Source organism: Lepisosteus platostomus, chromosome 3 (assembly GCF_059453375.1).
Source record: "Lepisosteus platostomus isolate fLepPlt1 chromosome 3, fLepPlt1.hap1, whole genome shotgun sequence".
NCBI classification, from domain to species: Eukaryota; Metazoa; Chordata; class Actinopteri; order Semionotiformes; family Lepisosteidae; genus Lepisosteus; species Lepisosteus platostomus.
In genome coordinates this window covers 789,489-810,465 of record NC_142613.1, presented here as the reverse complement: position 1 = coordinate 810,465, position 20,977 = coordinate 789,489, and the positions used below count along the sequence as shown (strand labels likewise).

Genomic DNA, 20,977 nt, shown 5'->3' with positions numbered 1-20,977 from the left:
CTCCGGGCCCTGCAGTGGAGAACGGGAGTGTCTGTTTGCAAGCTCTGGCTCTCAGCACAGCCCCCATTTTCAGTCTCCTCATCCTCTGCCTGGACCGTTCCTGCCCCCCTCTGATTCCGCGCCAGCGGGCGGACGAGCCGCCTCATCGCTGCGCCCGGGGTCCTGTCTGCCTGCGGCTGGTCCCCCGGGCGAAAGGCTGAGGTCCGTGCGTCACGGGAACACGACAGGGAGCACTGCTGCCTCCTGGGTCCTTCTGTGTGGAGTCTGCGTGGTCTCCCAGTGCGCATGTGGGGTATTGTCAGTGTGGGGTATTGTCAGGTGCTCAGAGTTTTTACCTCCCACTTTCCAGTCCAAACCCACAGCCCTCGCGGTGGAGCCTGTTGAGCTGCAGACCTTGTCCCGCTCCTGCGCAGCTGCAAGGCTTCCTGCCTCTGCCCGCGCGTGCTCGCTCTGAGGAGCACAAGACGCGTCACGAGAGGCGGCCCTGCGAGCCACGCTTGGTAGTGAGTAGCTAATTGATCCCAGGATCTCAACCGGCCACTTCCTGAAAGAGCCAGGGTTGTGGCTTCAACAGCACATCTGGGTACCCTGTTCCACTCTCCCACAACCCTCTGTGTAAAGAAGTGCCTCTGATTTCCCGTAGTTTCTGCTTGTGCCCTCTGGTTCGTTTTCACTGTCGATTCTGAACTCTTCCCCATCGGCACTGCAACCATCAGCAGTTTGTGTTGATTTTTTTCTACTCCTTTTTTCCCCTGAATTTGCTCTGTTGTTATTTTTACTTACCGGTGTCCTGGCCAAATTTCCAATTGGCCCTTACCAATCATGGCCTCCTAATAATCCCCCTCTATGAATTGGCTACATTACTCTGCTCTCCTCCCCACTGATAGCTGATGTGTGGTGAGCGTTCTCACCACACATCATCCACACAGGTGGATGCTGCACATTGGTGGTGGTGGAGGGGAGTCCCCATTACCTGTAAAGCGCTTTGAGTGGAGTGTCCAGAAAAGCGCTATATAAGTGTAAGCAATTATTATTATTATTAATTACTTAGTTGTTTTACTATTTCACCTTCAATAAGGAAAAAATAAGCTTAACTGAAGTTATTCACAGGAGAAATGTGTTGAGCCAGGTTTTCAGGAGTCCTGAAGCAGGTCTCTTGTGTGCACTGCAGGATGGAAGTACGTCACTGCCGCGGCTCTGTCGGAGATACATACTCTGTCTTTCACGGGAAAGTATTTCTGGGTTATTTAGCAAAAATCATCTCAGAAAAAAATACAGTGATAATGATAAGAATACAAATCCACCTATGATCAGAAAGCTGCCTCTTTTAATTCTTAATTTAAAACTTACTTTTATGCTATCTCATTTAGAGTTTTACGCTGCGCCTAGCTGATGGAAAGGCAGTGATGGTCCTGCATGCGGAGACAGCTAGGTGTTTGATCCGAGTGTAAGTGCACGTCCTGCCGCTAGATGTCGCAAGCATGCGCGGTCCTTCACGGCCGCCTGTCTGAGATGTGGGACAAGACGCGCAGACGTCGTGCTGTTCTGCTTGTGCTCCTGATGGCTTCAGAGGTATTTTCAAGGTCCGCTGGTGTATGAAAAGGCAAAACAAAGTGTGTGGAAGCTGATCTTCCTTTGAATTGTTTTAATTCCTGAGCTGTAACAGAGCCTGAACAAACACATTTGGCAAACAGAGGTCTGTTTGGAAAGGCTCTTCTAATACTTACTGGTCCACTACCTAGAGAAAATACCGCAGTCCCTGTGTGTTTTAAGGGAAAAACAACATTTCAAGCAGGGCCATTATCGTGCTGTGGTACACTCAATTACCCTTACAAAAATAGCCAAACTGAATCGATAGAAATGTCCCAGTTTCATACCAAAACGCACAGGTTGTCTGTGGGCTGGGAGCTCATTCCTTCTGTCCCTGCCTGTAACCAAGGTGTGAAACGACACCTTCCGCTGCGACATGACTCGTCTGTGGGTTTCAAACCTTCTCAGACTGAGTGGTTTTCTGCTTGTTTTGTGCTTCTGCCGGGGTGCCTGACTTCAGCACAACCCCTGATGTCATTGACAAGCAGCAGCTGTGTCCGAGGCTGGGCGCAGGGAAGATGTTGTGTTTGTGGACGGAACGACTGTCTTTTACTTCTCGAAGTAAGATCTTTCCACCCCTTCGGACAGCCGATCAGGTCATGAGCCAGGCCAAGAACGCACTGAAAATCTACTGTACTGGCATCGAAAACGCACATGAGCATGTCCGTGTTCACGTCGAGCGCATCTGTTCGGACGTGTTGTTCCCTGGCTGTGTGAAGGGATTAGGAAGACGATCCCTACATAAAGCCGAAGGAAAACGAAATTGAATCCTTGTGTTAAAAAACGGGCGTGTAGTGACGGGCCCCCAGGCGCTGACGTGACTTCGCCCGGCAGCTCTTCGGACACTGGACACTGGACACTGGACACTGGACACTGGACACTGGCCCTGCCATCCGAGCTCCGGAGCGCCGGGCCTGCGGGCTCACACAGACGGGGTGCTAACCTGACACCTGGTGAGGTAATCACACAGCGAGGCCGTCGCTTGGGAAATGATACGTTTGTGATTGCTGGTTTGATGGCTTGCGTAACCCAGGATGATTATGATTAGCAGGAGACTTCAATTTCACCTCCTCTCTTACACCGTGGTGTTGACATTGCCCGTGATGTAATGGTTAACCCTTCAGTGTGCCTGAGCTGTCCCGCGCTCGCTGCCCCTGCCCCTCTGCACCTCATCCTCAGACTGCAGCCTGAAGTCTCCCGGAGCCGGCTGGCGTCTTGGATCTGCGCGGCCTCTGAGGAACAAGCAGCCGCTCTCTCTAGTGCTGCCCCTGCCCCTATTACAGCTGGCTTTCTGGGGCAAATGTCACCTTGTGGTTCTGGGGCAGCTCTTAGGCAATGGTCCTCAGTGGGCTGGGATGGTCGATTGCCTTTTCACCAGGTTAGAGAGAACAGGTTCAAGCACCAGGCAGAGTCTGAAAATCAGAGCCCTGCGTGGAAATGGGAAGAGCTCTGAGAGAAGCCTGGGGGGCACACAGACAACCATACGGTCTTAACACAACACCCAACACAAAGAGGAGCAGGCACAAACCCCCTCATATACATATGGTGACCTGCCCTTGTGTCCCATGCAGGGCCTGACGCAGATGCTGGTGTTAGAAGGCCACAGGTGGAGCTGAAGGATGGGGAAAGTGATGGACCTGTGAGAAGGCTGCAGACGAGGGGAGACCCCCCGGCCCATCCAGCTGGGGTGACCTGAAGAATCGGAGCTCCTGCAGCGAGGCGGCTCCGTGGGGGCTGTGCTCCTGGAAACCTCCCCCCGCGAGGGCCGCGTGCCCCCACACCCCACCCCAGCTCCTGGCCCAGCTCTGCCCTGGGTGCCCTGTGCTTCCATCTTTTAGCCTGTGGTTTGTTTCAGAAGGGAATTTAAAGATGAAAGAACAGCTCAGGCACTGCAGGAGTCTGGGCTGTTTTAACTCGGTGTTTTCAGGATGTTTCCTGTGCATGTATGTGGGAGCTCAGGGTCTCTGTCTCCCTGTCTGTCAGTTCAAGCTGCCCTCTGCCTGGACAGCCCCAGCCCCTCTCGAGTGCTCATCTCGCAGGCTGACCCTGAATCTGATCTCCAGCACGCCTGCTTGCCTGTGGTCACAAGCAGCTGGTACTGCGAGAGGGTTGCTGGGCCAGTGACGCTGTGGTACCAATACGGGAGAGTTCGCTTTGTGCTTCTCCAATAAGAACTGCAAGGTTCCACTTGTGTGCAGGTTTAACATCTGTTGGGGCCGTGCACACAATACCACGTGCATTTGCTAAGCAAGCTGTTTAAGCTTGGTTTCCCACTGTGTTTACTATAAATATGGGAGCTCAGCTGTTGTGTTTTGCAACTGGCATGCCAGTGTGGACACAGTGTGGATGTATTGTTTCATATGCTGAAACACTGAAGAGGGTGTTCTCTTATAGATTTGTAGGGTAGCATGTGATTTATGATTAGGTAGCGCAGTGGCATGATGCCCAGGGACACTGCTGCCGAGACAAGATGAGGCTGAATCACGGCTGGACCCAAGCACTCACTGAAGGAAGTGCCCGGATCGGGAACAATGGATCTCCAGCTTGTCAAGAGTGAGACTGGAGATGGGACTTTAAATAGGTGGAATTCTGAAAACAGAGAGAGAGAGGAGTTTATTCTGCCACGTGCACATGTCCATTGCGCTGTTCTCTCGGGACATGCACAACAGGCAACGCTTTCACACAATGTGCGCAGTAATCAATAATAAATAAACAGCAGAAACAAGATGTCGCCATGGGACAGCACGTCCCACGCCAGCTCAGAGCAGCGATCTGGGGAGATTCCGGGGACGAGTGGAGGACCAGCACGGCCGTCCGCGCTCAGAACAGTGGGAGCCCCTTCACCAGGGAGCCTCGCTGGCACCGGCAGAGCAGGGCTACTCTCCTTTCGCAGTGCCCCCGCAGTGCCACTGGGAGCCAGACACACCTGCCGAAACCTCAGCCCCCTGGGCACGCTGCCTCCAGCCGGGACCAGCTGGTGTGAAAGCCCCCCACACTCACGCACGCACGGTGTCTGAAAGCCTGACCTCGTTACCTGCGCTAATCACTCCCTCCCATCAGCGGCGGAGGCTGAGCTGGGCGAGGGGCCTGACAGGCTGTCTGCTGCTCTTTGTGCTGGGAGAGATGCATTGGAGCAGGCAGGGATAGGGTTTCGGCCAGGGGACGCGGGGGTGCAGAGGGGGAGTGTAGCATTTCGGTGGATACAATGGCAGAATAACATGTCTCCTGTTGTTTTTTTCCCCTTTATTTCTTGTTATCTCGGCTGCCCAGCGGCACTGAATTCCACAGCCCAGCCACCTGTCTAAGGTGACCTTGCCTCAACACGTCAGCCCTCGAGCCCGCCAGACGTTATATTTTCCCAAAACCTTGTCCAACCGGTTTCCCCAGCGCCCTGCCTCAAATATCTGCCCCTCTCCTCCCCCTCCGCTTTCCTCTTGGATATCGCCGCTCTGACTCATCACCTGGCTGCCTTTCTCTGTGGGTTATTTTCATCTTTCCCCCGTTTCTGGGAATTTTATGTTGCGATTGTTGTTTTTCCTGATTCTTTGTCTGTGCTCATGTTCCCGGTGTTTCTCTGGGGTGCTCTGGGAAGGTGCTGGTCCGGTTCAGTCCGGCCCGGCCTCCCGCGCCTCGCCCTTGTCCCAGGCTCTCCTGCAGAGCTGCTGCTGGACTGGACTGCCGGTCTAGTTTAGTCGGGAAGGATGCTGTACGTGGGGAGGAGGAGGAGCCTGGGGTGTATTTGCTCCATGGAAATGGCCTGTACCTCTCTTTTCCATTTCCAGTCTCCAAACTCACAGAGGCTGTTGATTGCCCTCGTGTCTTCCTGCTCTCTCCTCTGGCTGCTCCTCGCTCCCCCCTGCCTGCCCTCCCACCCTTGGGCCCACAGAAACACTGACTGGCAATCAGAATAGGAGTGATGACATCTTCAAGTCCAGACATCAGCAGCTAACCAAACACCTCTTTTCTTCCCTTCCATTCTCCTCACAATCTTCCCTCCCTCGGGGCGTGAACCCCATCCCTCTTATCAAACACCAGCAGCCGGCCCGGATGAAAGAAACCACATGAGTAACCCAGACGCCCCCTCCTCTGCTGCAGTCCTTGTCTGGGGAGTGAGCGGCCCCTTTCAAGCCGCACTGCGGGGGGGGAGCGGAGCGGAGCTGAAACCCTGCCCCCACCTGGGCGGACACGTGATGAGTCACGCCGCCGAGTCGACAGCACCATCGGGTTACAGTTCGAGCTGAGCCTGACAACCGATCTGCACTGCTGCCAGGCTCACACACACACACCCGAGCCGGGAACACTACCCTGTCCCGCAATAATGAACCCGAATCAATTCACCAGATCAATCAACTTTACTGTACATGGCACCTGCGAACATCTCAGATTTGCAGCACTGCCTTCAAAGCGATGTGGAGCCGTGTGACGCTGGTGTGTGTGTGTTGTGGTAGAAGCTGATTACCAAGCAGTAAAAGACAGCAGGATGGTGGTGAAAGCCCACACATGTGGAAAAGCATGACAGTGCACTGGTCACACCCTACAGATGGACTGTGGTACAGGGTGGCAGAAGCTCTGTCTGGTCTTGCCCCAGTGTCCTGAGCCACTCCCCAGGCAACAGCACGGGGCTGCAGGGTGCCCCGTGAGCAGGAAAGTGCACAAAACCATTTTCGGGGCACCTGTGACATTTTCAGCCTTGCCTGAAACCACAGAAAGTGAGGCTGTTCCTTTACCAGCTGCGCCATTTGAACCTTATCTCCACTGAAAGAAACGTCTACAGATTCCTGTGCCACCCTCAGTTTGCATCAAGGAGAATGAGATTTTACCTTTTACTTGCGAAAACATACAATACGTTCCTGCTCCACTCAGCTTAAGGCGACCTCAGTCCTGCAGAGCTGCAGTGAACAATCCCAGCCATCTGCCTCTTCACCTGTGCTCGCTAACCCCATCAGCCTGGGCAGAGAGCGGGGATGCAGACTCCACTGCTGCACTGCGGGGATCTGCTGAGCGCTGCACAGGGTGTGGACATCAGGCACAAACTGAAATTATTTTTGATTTCTACATACTACACTCACAGTAGCTCTAATAATTATTTGTGCAGCCACGTTGACCTATTTGCACACCTGATTTTCCAGTATTCTGAGGTGTCAATGTTTCTCCAGTTGTAATACTGCAGAACCTGTTCAGCTTCTTTATTTATCTGGCAAAAATATCTGAAATAATATCTGGTCGAACAGGTAAGCAGGGATCTGTCTGTTGGCCTGCCGTTATGTGCAGCTCAGTCTTTTGACTTGGTTGTTTTGCAGCAGATGCTGTTTCAACGTCAGGCAGTGGTGTTGGGGGAAACTCCATGCTGTGTGTGAAGCCTCAGACCCACTGGTTCCCTCCCGTCTCGATGTCCAGACATTAGCATGCAGGTATCGCTTCCTCTTGTCTGTGATCTTTAGTCTATTCTGTACCAGTTCCTCAGTGTTTTAGAATACACTTCATTTGACAATGGACAGACACTTATGTGTGATCAATCCACATTCTGCATCAGCTGGGATTGCCTTTTGACTGACGGAAATAGGAGTTTATCAGGTACCTGTGTGATTCGAACTGCCAGGAAATGGCCCTTTAAGATTTGTTAATGTTCTCCTAATTAGCACGAGCTCCCCACACCTGCGCCCAGCCTGAGCCAGATCAAGCCCGGCCTGTGAAGGGATGTTGATTTCACACTTGAGCGGTGCTTTGAGCATTGTGGCAGGGCAGCGGCCATGCCCCACCCTGGAAGTTGAGAAGGAAGGCATTCAATTTTTCCAGCAGCTCTTCAAAGCCAAAGGATTTAAGCTCGGGAGGCAGGTGTCAGTAAATTGGTGGGGGGTTTGGGGGGGAGGTGTTTGGAAGGAGAAGTAGCAAGGAAACTCAATCTCAGGTTCAAACACGATCCCTGCAGGCTTGCACGCCCCCGCACACACCTGGTGGGCCCCCACAGGTACTCCTGGCCCCGTCCCTCTGTGGCTCTGAGCCAGGCAGGGCAGCAGCTTCAGAGCTGAGATCAGAGGCAGCGAAGCAGAGTGCCGTGTACTGTGTCCTGACATCATGGCACCCACAGCAACGCTTGATAGCTTCTCGCTTAGATTTCAGCGCTGCATCTCCGCGGCACCTGCCACAGCTCCTGCCTCAGGGAAACGGTGTCTGTGTCCCTCCCTGTCAGATCATTCCAGATCTGCTTCTGTTCCCTCTCTTCTCTCTGCTCTCCCCCCTCTTTGCTGTGCATCTCTCTCTCTCTCACAGTGAAAAGAATAACAAGACCACTTCTGAAGCATTTCTGTGCTCCAAGAGCACAAGCATTTCTATTGATTTTCTAAAGCTGCTGTTGGCAAACCAATCGACAGCCTTGCAATGTAGAGTGAAAAATCAATTTTCTTTTCTTCACTCCAAGCATTTTGGAATCTTAGATTCAATGTCGGGTTTATGTGATGATAGAAGAAAACGTGGAGCTGAAGCTGAACAGCAGAGCAATTTTGAAAGTCGTCCTGTTACACAGTGCCTGTGAGCATGACTGTGAACATATTTCCAGTATATTTCCCTGTGTTTTGCTTTGCTGGAGGGAAGTTCGGCTCTAACAGCCGGAGGCTGGGAAGACATGCTCTCGGTGCGTGATAGACCCCCGTCAGGGGAGCTGTGGCCGTGATCTCGGCACGGCCCGGCCACTCCTCTGCCATTTCCCTGCCATGGTCTTCCCAGAACTCCACTGTCCGTCAGACGGTGCTCTGCTTCAATCACGGAGTGAGCCAGTGCAATATTGAAAGGGTTTCAAACTGAAATTAACTGTCCTTCGTTATTTTATTAAGCCTTGACCAAGGAGTTCACTAGGTGATGAAGACGCAGGATAAAGCACTGCCGAAGAGGAGCCAGGGCTGCCGATCACTGTGTTATGTCGAGCGATTTGAAGGAAAGGGTTTGAGAACCTACAGCTTTCGTTGCAGTGTGGCTTCTGACTTAATCAAGTCCATTTGCATCGTGATCTGCAACAGATGTACCTTACACCCCTGAGCTGACCAGTTCCCCAGTTTGTAAGATTGAACGAAACTCTGCCTGTTAGCCCCACTGTGCTGTCGAAACTCTTCTCTGGGCCTGTAAGTCTGGCCTCCCTGAAGATCCCCTTAATTCACTTGGTGCACTTGGTGACTCTCTCATCCCCCTGAGCTGCTGGTGCACAATGAACACTGTGCGTCTCCCAGGAGGAGCTGCTGGGGCAGAATGATCACTGTGTGTCTCCCAGGAGGGGCTGCTGGTGCAGAATGATCACTGTGTGTCTCCCAGGAGGGGCTGCTGGTGCAGAATGATCACTGTGCGTCTCCCAGGAGGGGCTGCTGGGGCAGAATGATCACTGTGTGTCTCCCAGGAGGGGCTGTTGGTACAGAATGATCACTGTGCGTCTCCCAGGTGGGGCTGCTAGTGCAGAATGATCACTGTGCGTCTCCCAGGAGGGGCTGCTGGTGCAGAATGATCACTGTGCGTCTCCCAGGAGGGGCTGCTGGTGCAGAATGATCACTGTGCGTCTCCCAGAAGGGGCTGCTGGTGCAGAATGATCACTGTGCGTCTCCCAGGAGGGGCTGCTGGTGCAGAATGATCACTGTGTGTCTCCCAGGAGGGGCTGCTGGTGCACAATGATCACTGTGTGTCTCCCAGGTGGGGTTACTGGTGCAGAATGACCACTGTGTGTCTCCCAGGTGAGGCTGTACTGTAGTGAGAGGTGAGTTGGGTTCTCACCTGTATGTAAAGCAGTTTGGGATCCTTTGCAGGTGAAAAACACTGTTCAAGTGGAAGTTATTATCACTTCTCAATGGGCTGGAAACTGATTAGTCTTCATCTTTCATTCAAGTCACCTGTGTTCTGTTTTATTTTAGTTTCTGTCAAGTCAGTGTCACGTTGTTTGACAAGGCAACATCTAACACAGATCTTGTTTGATCCGTTTTTGTTTTCTCACTTACAGATGGGCAAACTAAAAACCAGACAAACTAGTTGGATCAAAGGGCCTCCTTGCTTATGTGCTTATGATCTAAATATGTGAGTCCCGCCTTGTGCCCTGTAACCCCCCAATCGGCGCTGACTGGCCGTGCTCCTGCACGGGAGGAGGATTATGGATCAGGGAATAAGAAAGCAGGAAAACAGAACAGGGTCCCTTCAAATGTGAATCCGCAGGACAGATGACCGACAGTATCGCAGCAGCGGTTGTGCCGTGGAGCCTGCTGGTGATCAGCACTGCCCTCATCGAAGCATCATGATCTTGAACTCCATCAAGACACTCTCAGAGTTTTTATTTCGTTTCTTTAAATCTAGTATCGTCGCAGGGCTAGTGTGGGAGTACGTGAAAAAACACACAATGCCTGCGGGGAAATCCGCAATAACAACCGGCTCCTGGGAAATTTTCCTGGCTTGCCACTTTTAAAGGGCATCTGTGAGTGCAGGTTGACGTAATTCCTGCAAAATGAAAAAAACCTGCAGGTTTGGTTGGCTCATCTTTTAATTGTTCGTTGTTTTGCTGTTTAATCATTTCTTCCCAAACCAGAACTCCCTGTCGCTGCTGTCGCTGCTGGGGCTGCTGGGGCTGGAGAAGGTTCTCACAGGCTGTGGCTCTGCCCGAGGCGGTAGGCTGCTGGGAGGCTGGGGCAGGCCTGTGCAGGACCCGGCTCTTCCGCCCCGACAGCTCCGCGCAGCAATGTGAGCGATGGGGACAGGAATGCGCCCTGCAAGCCCGGACACCGTCCCGCTCTCCCCCTCCGAACCGGCCAGGCCGGGCCTCTGGGCGGGGCCTGACTCTGTCCTCGTTCGGACCTGCCAGGGAACCGCAGCAGCCAAACAGGCTTGAATCTGGGCCTGCAGGCCCCAGCACTGGGCTTTTCAGAAGGGAGAGTTTCAACAGGCCGCTCCTCCACCACAGGTGTGCACACAGACTGACAGAATACAATGAGCAGCTTTGGCATAACCCAGAGCAGACATCAACACCACAGCATCTGTGTGGCGGGCAGTGTGCTCCCAGCAGGGCCTGATGCAGATGCTCATGCAGAATGCTGGCATTATATCAAAGGGTGCAGAACAGTACAGGGAATCCCAAACTGTCTGAGGAAGGTTGTCTCTGTACAAGTATCACCTTCTCAGCCTGGTTATTGACTGTGTCTGAACCTGAGAAACATCAACCCCCTCTGAGCTCCCTCAAGGGAAAACTAGCACTCCTGGCAGAATGCAAAGACTTTATCGGACAGGAAATGAGAATAGTTGAATTCAAAATTCAGGTTTTTAAAATATCATTTTATTTTAAGATTTGCGTAATGTATTGTTTCACAATATTGCGTAGGAACTGATGGACAACTGTTGTTGTAGGAGCCATTGTAGACAACGCCTGGCGCCCAGCTAGTGTTTTCCACAGCTAGTGTTTTCAGTGATAAGAACCAAAATCCAGCAGACGTGTGAAGCGCTTGTCAGCTCTCAGCAGCAGGTTATCAGACATTCAATCTGTTTTCTTTCCTGTGCTGCAGTATGTAAATCAGGAACTGTAAAGGTAGATGTAGATGTTTTCACCTATTGCCTTCCTTCACCCCTGCCTGCAGCCTGGGAAAGCTCTGCTCGGGAGGTGGGAATGAGGTGGCCTTCAGATCCCGGCCTGCTGGGGCATGTTCTCTGCATACTTGAGCCCGACACTTTGATTTCCACACCACTGTCTGCACAACACCAGCCGGCACTCCCTGCGCTGACCTGCACGCTGAAAACACTCAGCAGCAGGGTGTTCGCCCAGCTGCTCCGCCTGTGACTAACAGAGGCATCAGCCGGCCCTGCCTGCTGCTCCCAGCCTCCTCAGGGCTGCGTCACTCCCCCTGTTGTTGTGATGCTGTCTGGAAATGAGCCCTCAGGGACCCCGGAGCTGAGCTCCCAGAGACGTCAGCAGTGCTGGTCCTGGGCACCCAGGGTGACTCAGTCCACACCGCTGCAATGAAATCACTGCGTTTTTTGCAATTTTATTAGTTTAGTTAACTCCAGAGGGTGATCAGTCTTGTAGGTATACAGTACTGCAAAAGCCACATCTTTGGGTCCAACTGTATTACTGGCAGTTTTAGATTGGGGTCTGTCGATCTCTAGCTCACTGATTCTGGCCAAGAGAAGAGATGTTGAGAAATTCAGAAATGTCTCCGTCAGGTGAACTAGGACATCTCTTCTCCTGTGTCAGGAAACCTGGCTTCGCTCAGAGACACACACTCTCTGTGTGCATTGACCCTGCGCTAGTCTGCTTCTCGCACGCCGGTGGCGTACCCGTGTCCCTCCGTTTCTCAAGGTTTCTCAAGTCGCCTCCCTGCCCGAGTGTGTCCTGCTTGCTGGGCCGGTGTGACCATGTGTTCAAGGAGCCCGGGCTGCACGTCTCCAGCGGGCTCCCCAGGCCAGGACAGGATCCACAGCCGTCCACTCTGCCCCTGCGAGCTGCTCCCCGCGCAGACCAGGCCTCGGTCCAGCCCCAGACCAGGTGGGGAACGTGTGAAAGCCGTTTCACTTCAGGGCAGGAGGAGGTTTCCAGAGGGGCTGTGGCCGTGGGGAACCGACAGCCTAGTCATCACTGTGGAGATATGGCAGAAGTCCTGATAGGTCCTGCATTACTGACAAGTACACAAATGTCCCAAATACCTGCCTCTTCTTATACTGTTAATGTGTGCTTATTTTATTTCTCAGGGAGGCAAATATTTCTAGACTGGTAAAAGGGTCAGGAAATGCAGCAGTGTTTGATTTAGCCAGTAGCCTACAAACTGGAGTGAAAAGTGCTGACAAGCACAAGCTTGAGGAGCCTGAGACAGCACAGGCCACAGAATGCAGTGGAGAGCACAAGGCGTGTGCCCTGCACAGTGTCAGCACAGTATGAGCGCACATTTGAAGACAAGAGAGCTTATACAAACATTCATGTTTATTTTATTAAAAAAGTACTCATTTCCACTTTGTTTACCAACACAGACAGGCTTGTAATAAATATCACACACAGAAAAGGAGCAAGGTCAGAGTAAATCAGGAAACAGGAGGAACATACAACTCCAGTACATCCCTCAGACTTCCCCAAAGGAACCCAAGTGAAACACCAAGTCAAGTCCGTGGCTCGGGAAAGCTCTATGAAATCTTCGCGACAGGGGCCACAGGTCCCGCTGCCCCACAGGCAAGAGGGACCGCGGACCGAGCTGGCACCAGGGCCTGCCAGACCTGCCCGGAGCACCACGCCCCTCTCCCAGCTCAACACCGGCGATCAAGTGAGCCACAGAACATCCCGAAGGTTTAGTTCAGGGTGGCTTTAACTGCAGAGAAAGGAGATCGTATTCCACAACGTGTAGCTTTCTGTTCAGTTAAAGTACAGGGCCACAAACGACGCTTCTTCCCAGCCAACGTACTGACACCGAATTCTGGCAGATACCATTTTAAACAAGAGATGTTTCAGATTTAATAAGTGTAAAAGTAGGTAAATATTGTAAATTGCTACTAAATTTCTCCTGCTCCTATATACACACACACACAGTTCTTGGTACCCACTGAACACTGGTCCCCTGAGAGGAGCGCAGGGCAGCAGGTCTGCAAGACATCGTGCGCCTTTCCGTTCAGGGAGTGAGCAGTTTGTTTACTCCTTCCTCTTCATGACAGGCACCGTTCTTCAGGCGTGAGGGCACAAGATCAATCTGTGCAAACCTCTGTGCAGGCTGCTCTCCCCACTTTAACCCCCCCAGTTCAAAGGTCATGCCTCTTGGATAGGCTTACAGCTCAGGAGCTGCTGTCAAGGTCTGCTCCTTTGCTCTACAAACTGTCCCCATCAATCACTCCTATTGATCTAGTGCTGCAGAGGCTTGAGACTTTCTTCCTATTAGGATATGGTGACCTTCGTGCTTTAATAACACAGTGAGGGCTTTGTCCTGCGACACAGTAGATGTTTCTGTACTGCTGAATCCCTCCAGCAGGAAGGGAGAGGCAGTCTCCTGTGGCATTCCTGCAACAGCAGCTCCTGACTCAAGCCTGTCAGCTACCGTCTGTTTTCACACCAGTTTGAGTTTAAGCCGCTTAAAAACCGCTGGGCAGACCATGGTGGAGATCGTTCTTACTGGGCGAAGAAGGCCATCTCAAAACATGATTAGGCCTGGGTTCCAGGCACTGCTTAAACTGGGTAACAGCCCAGCAGAGCCTAAAGGAGATGCCACATGTAGGCAGTTTTAAATTCGCTTCTCGTCCTCCTTTGTGAATCTGCAGCTGCCCCTGGGGGTGTGGAGGGGGTTGAATTACATCTAAAGATCTTTAAAATCTTTGATTTCAGGGAGGGATTTCCCTGTCTGTACTAGGAAAGGGGTGATTGTAATTGAGCAGACAGGCAACACATCTGCTCGTTTATCTGCGATTATAAGCTGACAAAATCAAAAGGCTCACTAAGCTCTGAGGAGAAGCAGAGCTGCTGGCACCTTGAGCACAGAGACAGCGGACCAACTGTCACTTCAGAAACACACAGACAGCCGATTGGCTACACATGGGGAAAAAAATCAAAACGGCTTTTTTAATTCACTGAAACATGACCACTGCTACCGAAGCACATTCTCCACAAACCCACATCGGCGTGGTTCATCGGAACACCGGAAAAGTCCTCTGCCCGTCACTACCAGCGCATCCTGGGCAAACTAGTCTACGCAAGCGAATTCCTCAACTGCGAAACTGCTGCGGGTTCGAGCTCCACACAGCTCCCTCTGCTGCGTCTGGTCAAGACCAGGCCTCTCCCGGGGGTGAAAGAGCCCCCGCCTGCGGCTCTCCACACGGGCAGCAGTGGCCGTGGCGCGGGGGCAGGCTGAGTGGCAGTCCAGCGGCGCCCCCTGCCCCCCGCTCCGGGCACTCAGGCGGGGGGGTGAACAGTACAGCGTGCCAGGCAGCCCCCGCCTCCCCGTCGCGATGCAGTCCGAGCAGCGTCCTCGTCGCCGGCTCAGGGGCCCCTCCTGCGGGCGGCGGGTTACGGGGAGGACGTCCCGGCGGGGCTGTGGGGGCTGTGTCCCCGGCTGGGCGAGGAGCCGTAGCTGGGGCTGCCGGGGGGCGAGGAGGCCCTGAGCTTCAGCCACTTGTCGCCCAGCGCCTTGGCGAAGTGGTCGTCCACGGACACGCTGACCGGCAGGGCGCTCGAGTCCGCCTCGCGGTAGTGGAGGCCCAGGCTGCGCCGGAAGTGCTCCTCCACCACGGGGTCGCAGGCCGGGGGCGAGGAGGCTGCAGGGGAGGAGGAGGAGGAGGAGGAGTTAGACTGGACCGGGCCCGAGTGCCAGGGCCGGCGGCCGTGCCAGGGCGCGGGCGTGGGGACTCACCGGAAGAGCAGGGGCTTGACCGGACCTCGGGAGACGAGCTGGCCGCCCGGGCGCTGGAGGACACGCAGGTGATCACCGAGGGCCGGATCTGAGGGCAGAGCAGGGGAGCCCGTTAGTACCGGAGCGCAGAGGGCTCTTCACGCAAACACGTCGGCTTTAAACGCCAGGCAGTGCCGCGGCCAGCCGCGCTCAGCGACGCCTGGCCCTCCGAGAGCGGAGCCGCTCAGCGCTGAGGGGCCTGAGCAGTCCGGTCAGATGGGAGGAGAGCCTCTGCTTACAGCGCCATCTCCTTGGAGTCACATGCAACAGCGCTGTCTGTTTGGGCTTGTTGGCTGCATTCCTCGACCCATTGCTCACATTTCTCCAGAAATCCAGCCGGCTCGCATATTTGGTACAAGCACAGACCTGCAGCTTTCCCTGCACATCTCTACGTGCTTCACTTCAAACACGGCTCGGAGCTCCTGTGAGGCCGTTTGAGAGGATCGGGCCACAGCCTTGCACTGCAGGAAACGATTTCATTTCCCCCCCAAGGCATTCCAAGGACGAATCCTGACAGGCAACAATCTCATGTTTTGCACACTCAACTCCTGGAGCATTACGGGAATCTTTCCTGCGTCTGACAGGAATCGGTTTGTTCACATTCCCGGTAACTGGGCGCTCACAGCTGGTGACCCATGCCAAGGGCGGGTCTCTTGTGGAAGATGTACAATCCCTAGTCACAGTCCCTAGTCTGAGAGCTATTTTTCCCTGTGTGAAGAGCTCGGAGCAGGGACCTGCGTCAGCAGCATCGCCTGTAAAGGAATAAATAAAGGTTTGCTCTGCACTGAAGTAGAAAACTCTTCCTGCTGTCAACACCTTCAGACTCAACAGCAGTAATTGTTTTTCTATTTCCAGCACAGAGCTGACCTTCACCTGTTTTCCGGTCAGCAGTCTCGGCTCTGTCCTCATGAAAACCCACTGAAAGGGTGAACCGCAGGCTGTGACGATGCACGATGCTGAACTGCTGCTCAACACCATGATTTGTCCTGAGGGCACGGTAGTTGATTCTTAGCTCTGGGCACGGCTGCCCACTAATGGTTCGTTTTGTGAACCAGTCCGATGATGATCAGCTGGCACCCCTGCTGCACCAGGTCCTAGACTGTGTGCAAACCAGTGGTGTCTTTTGCTATTTGCTTGCTCATCTGTGTTCTCTACAGCCCTGGGCTCCCGAGCTCGGAGACGGCGCCCACCACAGTGCCAGCGCAGAGAAACCGCTCGGACTCACCTGTACCCGGGTGGTGGTGGGGCTGTGGGGCTTGGCGTCCATGCTGGGCACCGTGCCCTCCGTGGGCGAGCAGTAGCCGGGCTTCTTGATGAGCGCCAGCGGCTCGTCCATGGGAGGCCCGGCGTACAGGGGGCTGGGCAGCCGGCGGGCGGGGCTCCTGGTGGTGGTGGTCACCGTGGGCGTCTGCGGCGGCGTGGCGGGGCTGAGGCTGGGCTGCCGCTGGAAGCTGCGGGTGGCACTGCCGAACAGCGCCCGCTCCTTCCTGGGGGGCACAAACACAGGGTCACAACACGTCACAACAGCAGCGGGCCGGGCTGGCCGGGCTCTACAGAATCGGGCCGGGCGGCGGCGGGTTCCACTCACGAGATGAGGGCCAGGGACGAGCGGCGCACTTTCACGGCTCGGTCCTCCACCGCCGGGCCGCGCTCGGGGCTGTGCTTGCGCTTGATGGGATAGACGGGCGGCACGCCCGCCCTGTGGGCCAGGTGTCGGTACCGGTCCTCCGTCCTCAGGCTGGGCTGCCCTGCGGAGCGAGAAACAGGCCAGTCAGCTCACGGCACGCACACGCACGCACGCACGCTGGTCCCGAGCAGCAGCGACGACAGGAGGCGTGGAGCTGGCGCTGTCTGAGACCAGCGCCCTGCAGCACACCAGGTGTCAGCGCGGACGGGCCAGCCTGGGGAGACGGCGCTGGGCCCGGCAGAGCGGAGTGACTCGCAGACCGGTCAGCTCCGAGCCACGACCTCCACAATGGCTTCACTGCACCAGTATCAATCGCCACCCCTCAGGATAAAACCAGACACTCTTCACTAATTAACCCCCCTCCCCCCGTCTAGTTGCTGGATTACCGAGACCAATCTCATATCAACAGAACATCCCACAGGTTCCGCCAGAGCAGACCAGAACCCTTGTCTCCAAGTCGCAGAGCGGCAGATGTCAGGCGTCTCGCGTCTCACTGCAGCGCGCTGAAAGAGGAGCGAGCAGCGGGCTGGATCAGGTCACCTCGCGCACAGCCACGGGGACTCGCCCCCCAGGAACACACTCGCCCCCCCCCCCCCGCAACGGCTTTGTTTGAGGACCGGGGGCGGGTCAATCCGGCCAGAAAGCACGCAGGGTCACCTCCTTACCCTCGGGCTGCACGGACAGCACTCCGGGGCGCTCGGCCGGACGGAACTCCTCGCAGACGGGTGCAGGCGACTGGCCCAGTCTGAACTTTCCGGACTAAGCGCGGTCCTGCAGTTCAGCGTGTGGCGAGCAGCGCTGTTGCCGTCCCGAGCCCCGCCGTCCGAAAGGCCCTGGTCCGAACAGCCCGCGGCATCGGGCCGAGCCTTGCTCATCAAAACCTCCCTCGCCCTCCTAACCCATCCAGTACGCACGGGCGTAGATTCACACACGCCTGTCGTTTAAATATTCCCGGTGTAACGATAGAGACTCCCGGCTCAAAGATCTCCAAGTCCTTTTCTACAGCGCTGCGGGGAACTAGCGGGCAGCCGACCGGACCACCCCTCCCAGTCCAAAACGCCACAACGCGCGATCAAGAAGGCACCTAGTTCTCCCAAACCACATTTAAGCTGGAAGACGCTCGGGTGCGAACGAGGTCCTGAGCTGCTGCCCTGCGCTCCGAGCCCCGTGTGAGCGTCACGGCCGGTCTGTGCTGCACCAGGGCAGCGCACTGTCCTCTCGGCAGAGCAGGAATACCGACTAGAACAGACGTTCAGTTTAAGGGGTTTTGTCCGCACCCGACAGCCCCGTGCAGTCGCGCGAGGGGAGGGCTCCTCCGGGCGCCAGGACTGCGCTTCAGGTGCGCATCTTCTTTTCCTTTCAGCAGGAAATAACCCTTTACCTGCTCCTTTCAATATATATAGAGGAACAGTAATGTCTCCACACCGACGCGCTTGACCAGATACCGTGACATTGCCCTGCTGAGTCCAGTTCAAACGCATAGTAGCGCTTCCGATGACTTACCTTCTAAGATGTAAACTTTGAATCCACTGTTCATGCGCGTGATGTAGTGGAAATTGGTTACAGCCATCCCGCCGATTTTATTTAACTCGTATATAGAAAAAGCAAAAAAAAAATTTTTCAAAAACTTAAATTAATAAAATCCTTCCTGGGGAAAGTTTGCAACACGGACCAGACCACAGCCGCAAGCTCGACAACGGCGAGCAAAAAACAAAATGTAAAAGACTGGATTAAGGAAACTTTCAAACGGAGACAGATAAAGACCGAGATCCTGCTGAAGATCGAGGATGAGGATGAGGTCGGGGGTCCGGCCAGCGCGCGCCTGCGAATGGCCGTGTGTCAGGAGCGTCACGCGCCCGCAGGTATTAGTAAACCCGGCTGGCTTCTGATTGGCTCCTCGCTGGCCAATCGCCGCGCTCCCCTCCTTCTCTTTGTCATCCGCTCTGTTTTGATCTCGGCTCCTTCCCTCCTTGTGTGAGATCAATAATCGCGGGTGTCCCCCGCCCCCCATGAAGAAACAGCACAGCCAGAAAACGGGGATTTAAACAGATCTGACAGGTTTCAGCTGGTACAAATACCTCAAGCGAGACAGCAGCGCCTTTTTTATTTCTGATTCCAGATAGATGGATCTGCTGGTGCTCGACAGAGCCTCTTCTGAGCACTACAGAGCTGTAGGTCCTGACCTTGAGCTTGTACAGTCCCATGGCACCCCTGAAGAACATCATGATTTTGTTCCTGTAGTTTTTATAGCTCGATATCCTGCCCAGGCTGAAACCAGCCCCTGCAGCAGAAGACACGGCTTCACAGCGTCCTCAGCTGGGAAATCACCCAGGAGAAGCATTGTTGTCTGCAATCTTATTAGAAATATATGGCAAATCTTTTGGAAATGCTTTCAACAGTGAGGTGGTAGATGTGCTACAAGAGGCGTCTCCAGAGCTCAATGATCCATCCTACTGACTTGAAATCAGCGATGTCCATAATCTACTTGTGATCGGCTGAATGGGTGATTTTTCAAATCAAATCATTTAGAGACCCCATGCCCCAAAAATCAAAAGACCCTCCTGCTCTCAAAGACATCATCTCCCTTCATTGAAACCATTGTTTCATTGGTCCCTGATCAGCAAGCGTACCCAGTCTGGTTCAGGGGCTCCGAAGGCTCACCGGACTGGTCAGACACCCCTGGGCTCCTGAGCCTCTCTCCGAGGAGGGAATGAGCAAGAGGAAAAGGGCTTTAGTCTGACTCAGGCTAGGCCTCCGTCAAGCCTGACCTCCCAGCAGGCATTAATCCTCATCAGGAGCCTGCAGAGATCTCCTCCCTTCAGACAGGCTGAGACTGCTGTGTTTGGAGTGCTTAGACAGAGCCTGAGACAGGAGTCTGCACATGACAACAGAAGAGCTCTTGCTAACAAGAGGAAGCCACTCTGAACACCTCAGCCATTTAGCAGTTTGTAGTAAACTGATCCAGTTGTTTCTTGACAGAAACCAGGGTATCAGCATCGACACCGTGGTTGGGCAGCTCGTTCCACACTCCCACAAGCCTTTGCGTAAAGACGTGACTCCCGTTCTCAGTTTCCTCCCATGTGCTCCGGTTCGTGTGTCACTCTTCATTCTGAAGAAACCCTCTGCGTCGTCTTGTCGATTTCCTTGAGGACTCTCTGTTCAAGGCCAAAAGAGATTTGCTTTTTGTGTTGATGCCCTTAATGTTTCCTTGTTTTGTGTTTTTGCTGTTTTACCTGGAACTAGACAGGTTGCAGTTTGCGCTCTGATAGTGGCTGGAGTCGAGAGGGGGCTCCCCAGCGCAGATCAGGGACCAGGCTCACATTCAGCCCTGCAGCGCCTGATTTAAAGTGACACATTCGTTTGAGGGAGACGCAGCCTGACAATAATGCTTCAAAAGCAAAACAAGATTTGCCACATTCCCTTTCATTTCAGTGCACGCGTCAGGTTCGCTAACTGGACAATCACTTTCACTGTGCATTTCCAAAAATCTGGAACACAGTGTAGATTTTGTCAATAAATTACACATAAATGATAATTGCCTGATATGTGAGGTGATTTGGATCAAGAAAAATAAATGAGATTTAAGACCAGTGCAGGTTTATAACCTGATTAAAGTTACTTGATGAAAAATGTTATCTTTTCTTTTCCTTTCAGAGTAGAATTAACCTTGACCTGTTCTTAATCCCTGTTATATTTATAGCATGAATACAAAATTGACTGAATCTTAGTAGATCAGGGGGGCAGCTGCATCAGCATGCGTAGGCTGCAAAGGAACAAGTAACAGGTTTATTCCCTGCTGAAAAGAGAAGAAAGTAAACACAACGTTTCGGCCGTGGAGCCTTCTTCATGTGTGAGGGAATCTTAGTAGATACACTCTGAAAAACATGTGCAGACAATCAGCATGTAAATGAATATGATTATGAAAGGTCTTCAGTGGGACAGGATGGACAAAACCACACAACCTTGCAGTAAAGCAAAAGCAGACCAGTCTTGTTGAGCCATTAAGGACGAAGTATTATAGTATTGTATCACAGGGTGGCTGTGGCAGTCAGTGATGAGTTCATGCCTCGTCAGTGCTTGAGGTATAAAAATAATTACTAGTTAACAGACTGATGAAAGTTGCAGAAGACCTCCCTACAACCGCACTATTCCGACCACATGGATACCCAATCCTCTGGGATGCTAAAGACCACATTTCCATTTTGCAACACTGGGAGTCTGTGAGAACTGCTGTACTTTTGGGGGATTTTCTTGGAGGTGCCTTGTGCTTGAGTTAAAATTTGTTTGGCACAAACCACAGGAGAATGTGGAAGACACCTGTGCACCACAACTG

At 53.6% G+C, this 20,977-nt stretch overlaps 1 protein-coding gene across 1 annotated transcript; it reads right to left on the bottom strand.

The window, feature by feature from the left end:
• Positions 1 to 14,426: 14,426 nt before the first annotated feature.
• On the bottom strand, positions 14,427 to 18,497 carry vgll4l (vestigial like 4 like). The gene is made up of 5 exons (XM_088623640.1): positions 18,148 to 18,497; positions 16,546 to 16,705; positions 16,183 to 16,444; positions 14,919 to 15,006; positions 14,427 to 14,823 (listed from the first exon to the last, which is right to left on the bottom strand). The coding sequence occupies exons 1-5, from the start codon at positions 18,212 to 18,214 to the stop codon at positions 14,576 to 14,578; spliced, it is 825 nt and encodes a 274-aa protein (XP_088479766.1). The 5' UTR covers positions 18,215 to 18,497; the 3' UTR covers positions 14,427 to 14,575.
• Between the last annotated feature and the right edge of the window lie 2,480 nt (positions 18,498 to 20,977).